General features: G+C 30.0%; 1 protein-coding gene across 1 annotated transcript in view; it reads left to right on the forward strand.

Annotated features, from left to right (window-relative positions):
- The window catches only part of Klhl4 (kelch like family member 4), a 220,927-nt gene that overhangs the window by 117,561 nt on the left and 99,449 nt on the right, over positions 1–3,917 (forward strand). The window contains exon 2 of the mRNA XM_031367320.1: positions 3,678–3,742. Coding sequence (XP_031223180.1) covers positions 3,678–3,742 — 65 coding nt within the window. The remainder of the gene's footprint in view (positions 1–3,677; positions 3,743–3,917) is intronic.

Here is a 3,917-nt window from a genome sequence, read left to right on the forward strand (position 1 = left end):
ATGACTGTTTCTATTTCCTTAGCAGATATGGGACTGTTTAGATCATTGATCTGATCTTGATTTAACTTCTGAGACTATTCTTAAACAGAAAATTTGTTTCAAAGTTCTGGGAATGTGGATATGTACCCATATACAGAAAGAGAAGGATTTGTGAAGTAAGACATATATTCCCAATGACATCAGTGAAAATAAAGTTGGTTTCATAAATATTTCCATGTATCAAAACACTTCACTATTCTCACCCAAATAAATGATAATTGGATGGCAGCATGCAAAAGCGTTTCATTGTAACTATCTGTTATAATAAGAAAAGAAAAAATGTACAATATATCATATATCAAACAATCGTATGGAAAATGGGAGAAAATATATAACCAATTAAGTATATAGGTAATGAAAAAAATAAGTGCATAACAATGTTAAAAAGCTCTAATATAAGCAGTAAAAATAAGGTGAAATTATAATACCATTTACACATTGTGCAAATGTCATTTTATTGACAAAAATGATAAAATTTTGACATAAATGGGTAGATTAAAGCAAAACTGAATAGATTTAAATAATGGCTCCTGTACTGGATAGCTGAAAAAGCTTGAGCAGGTTGACAAAACTCTGTAACTTTTTAATCCCTTCATGTATAATAGTAAAGATGATGTTTCTCATATTACAAATTTATTTTATATAGAGAGTGATTTAGATATATAGTATGTCATCTGTTAATTATTCTATTTGCTATCATAATTATTAACAAGGTTAGTAGGATGATGTTTTTCAATATCTTTTGAAAGTAAGTTCATATATTTTATTTTAAATTTTTATCCCCTTTGATATATTAGGGCCACATTCCAGAATATATCTGAAGAATTTCACTTGATTATATGGTTCATTTTTTTGTACTTAGTCAGTAGATTGTGAGTTCCATTTGAGCCTGGTCTACATGAAAATATTGTGTCTAAAAAAATGAAAAAAATACAAAAAAGAAATTATAAAGAAAAGAATTTCCATGATTTTTGTGAACTGAATTTAAAGCAGTTCTTTAAAAGATTTGAAATAGCTTGATCTCATATGTTTATAAAACACAAGTGTTTAGTTATGACTTGCTTTCAACAAGGAAATGTATAGATGAAGGGGTTTGCAATCCCATAGGAAGAACAACAATATCAACCAACCAGGACCCCCAGGACTCCCAGGAACTAAGCCATAAACAAAGGAGTACACATGGCTCCAGCTGCATATGTAGCAGAGGATGGATGGCCTTGCCATGCACCAATATGAAGGCTCCATTGATGCCCCAGTGTAAGGGAATCGAGGGCGGGGAGGTGGGAGTTGGATAGGTGGATGGAGGAATACCCTCTTAGAATGGGGGTTGGTGGGGAAGGGAGGATGTGATAGGATGTTTTTGGGAGGGAGAGAAACCAACCTGGAAAGGGGATAACATTTGAAATGTAAATAAAGAAAATATCCAATAAAAAATGAAAAAAATATGTAGGTCTTAGAATATAATTTCATGTGATAGAAGTATATGATAAAGATGAACAGGAATCTATGGGTTTCAACTTTGATGTATGGATATTTAAGACTCATATCAGTTCTATGAGAGCAAGACATTTTATCTTATTAATTGCTAGGACTTGAATACCACAATGTGTTTTATATTGAGTAAAGAATCATTATTTAGCTTGTTATGAAGGGGTAGATAATTTTTGTAATATAAGCTATATTTCCGTGTTGTGTAAGCCAGGTGAACTGCAAAAGGATACATTATTAAATTTATAATCATTTTATTATTTCTATTGTTTCTCTCTAATCTCTCAAATACCTGTCTTACATTTTGCAGTATAATATACAATATTAATTTGAGGATAATATCAAATTATTTTTATTGAGACATTAAGATTATAAAAATATTCAAATTTTTGAGTACAAATCACTACCTAACATAAAACTTAATTTTAATATTATTCTAAATAACAACTAATGACAGACATCTTTAACCATCTTTGTTCTCTATTTAGAAAATTTTTATATCTTCTTATTTATTCTGCAGTCATATTGTTCATACTTATTAATTTAAGTGTAGACCCCTATATTTTGAACCTTAGAATTATAAAATATTTTAGGTTTACAGAGTTTATATCTCAACATTGCATTTTAGGTTTATACAGTTTACGTTTATATGTTTATAACAACTATAATTTGATTTCCTTTATAAATGGAAAAACTTAAAATCTGAAAAATACTGTGCTTAGGGCCTCAAAATTTCTCCAACTGTTTTCAAAAGTGTAACTTCCAAGCTCATCAGTGAAACCTCTTGTCTGTTGTAATTCCTTGCTTAGCAGGTCTTGAAATGATGTGTTGTTTGTATAATGATATAGTTTAATGATGGTTTTTAAGTTTCTGTTTTGTTAAAAGAAAATAAAATAAAGCAAGTAGGCCTGCAATTTAATATCTCAATTTAATCAAGCCAGGGAAGTGGGAATATCACTGAATTATAGTGCCAAACTCATTCATAGGGAAACATCAAATTGTGCAGTGTGAAGTTATTACAATACAGTTACAGTTAATGGAGTTTAAAATACATTTTCATGAGGGACTTTTTCTCATACCATGATGGAAAACTCTGGGCATCAAATGGTTTTCTATTCTGTTACAGAAACAGACAGTTTGTGACTGTTCATCTAAGTAGGAATAGTGTATCACGTATCTCTATTTACACATAGTTTTGAATAAAACTGAAAAGAATCATGATCTCTAGCCATTGGGAACCACATATATTGTCAACACGTCCATTGTTCTGTACTTGCTTTCCTGTTTTTAGACAGAAAGGTACCTGAAAGAAGATTGTCTTTACTTCCTGGCAGTTTGACAATACCTAAATAATATAGAAAACAGACACCACGGCCAAGTATTTTAAAAGTTACATTTATATCTAAAGATACATTTTATTTCAGAACAATGACACATACATACACATACCAATATTCATGCACACATCAAGGCAGATATATACACAAAAAGTCATTTAGGCACATATCCCTTTGTGCAGGAGGAAGCAGGAGAGATTAAGAGAATATTTTTTTTTTACTATAAAGCTAAGACTTAGACATTAAAATAAATCAATTTAGCTGAATAGCGTGATATAACTTTAAATGAGAAAATGTAATAGCCACCAATTATAAAAAAATGAGTTAACTATATTTTTCAATGTTCAGGTCTGGAAGTTGAATCATATAGAGTAAGATGAATAATATTTTTGATACTATAATAATTTCTTACCACACAAATTCATCTCTAATTGAAGAACTAAAGATTCAAATATTTCCTACTAATTTGTAAATGAGCTTTAGAGAAATTTTACATTTTGCTTTTCTGTTGTTGAGTGCCTTTCTTTTTGACATGTATGTTATTAAATTTGGATTGGAATTAATCAGAATCTTTCATTGTCATATCAACCATGAAGCATGGCTGCAAAGTCTTTATATTCATTAAGATATTCTCAAAAGCCTTGAAATTATTCACATGTCCACAGAAAGTCAGAGATCATTTTAAATGTTTAGGAGCAGATTTTTAGAATGAATATTTACCTTTTATATTGTAACACTCAAGTTTTGTGTATATATCCAAAGGATCTTTGTAGAATGATAAAGTAACATAAGCCTTATTTCATTCATTTTCAGAGTACAGGAAGAAATATAGCTACCTTACTGAAAAGAAGAGCAGCTGAGAACCCACAGACTTCCAAGTATGTGAAATCTGAAGAAGTTTACATTAAGCAATTAATTCATGCTTCCATCTCCATTTGTACCTGTGGTTTAAATGTTTTCAGATAATTTCAGGAGAACATCAAATCTTCCATATTTTTCAGTGACACTGATCTAGGTCTCTTCTATTACAATCTCAAATAACTTAATGAAACT

This window comes from Mastomys coucha, chromosome X (genome assembly GCF_008632895.1).
Source record: "Mastomys coucha isolate ucsf_1 chromosome X, UCSF_Mcou_1, whole genome shotgun sequence".
In the NCBI taxonomy this organism is placed as follows: domain Eukaryota; kingdom Metazoa; phylum Chordata; class Mammalia; order Rodentia; family Muridae; genus Mastomys; species Mastomys coucha.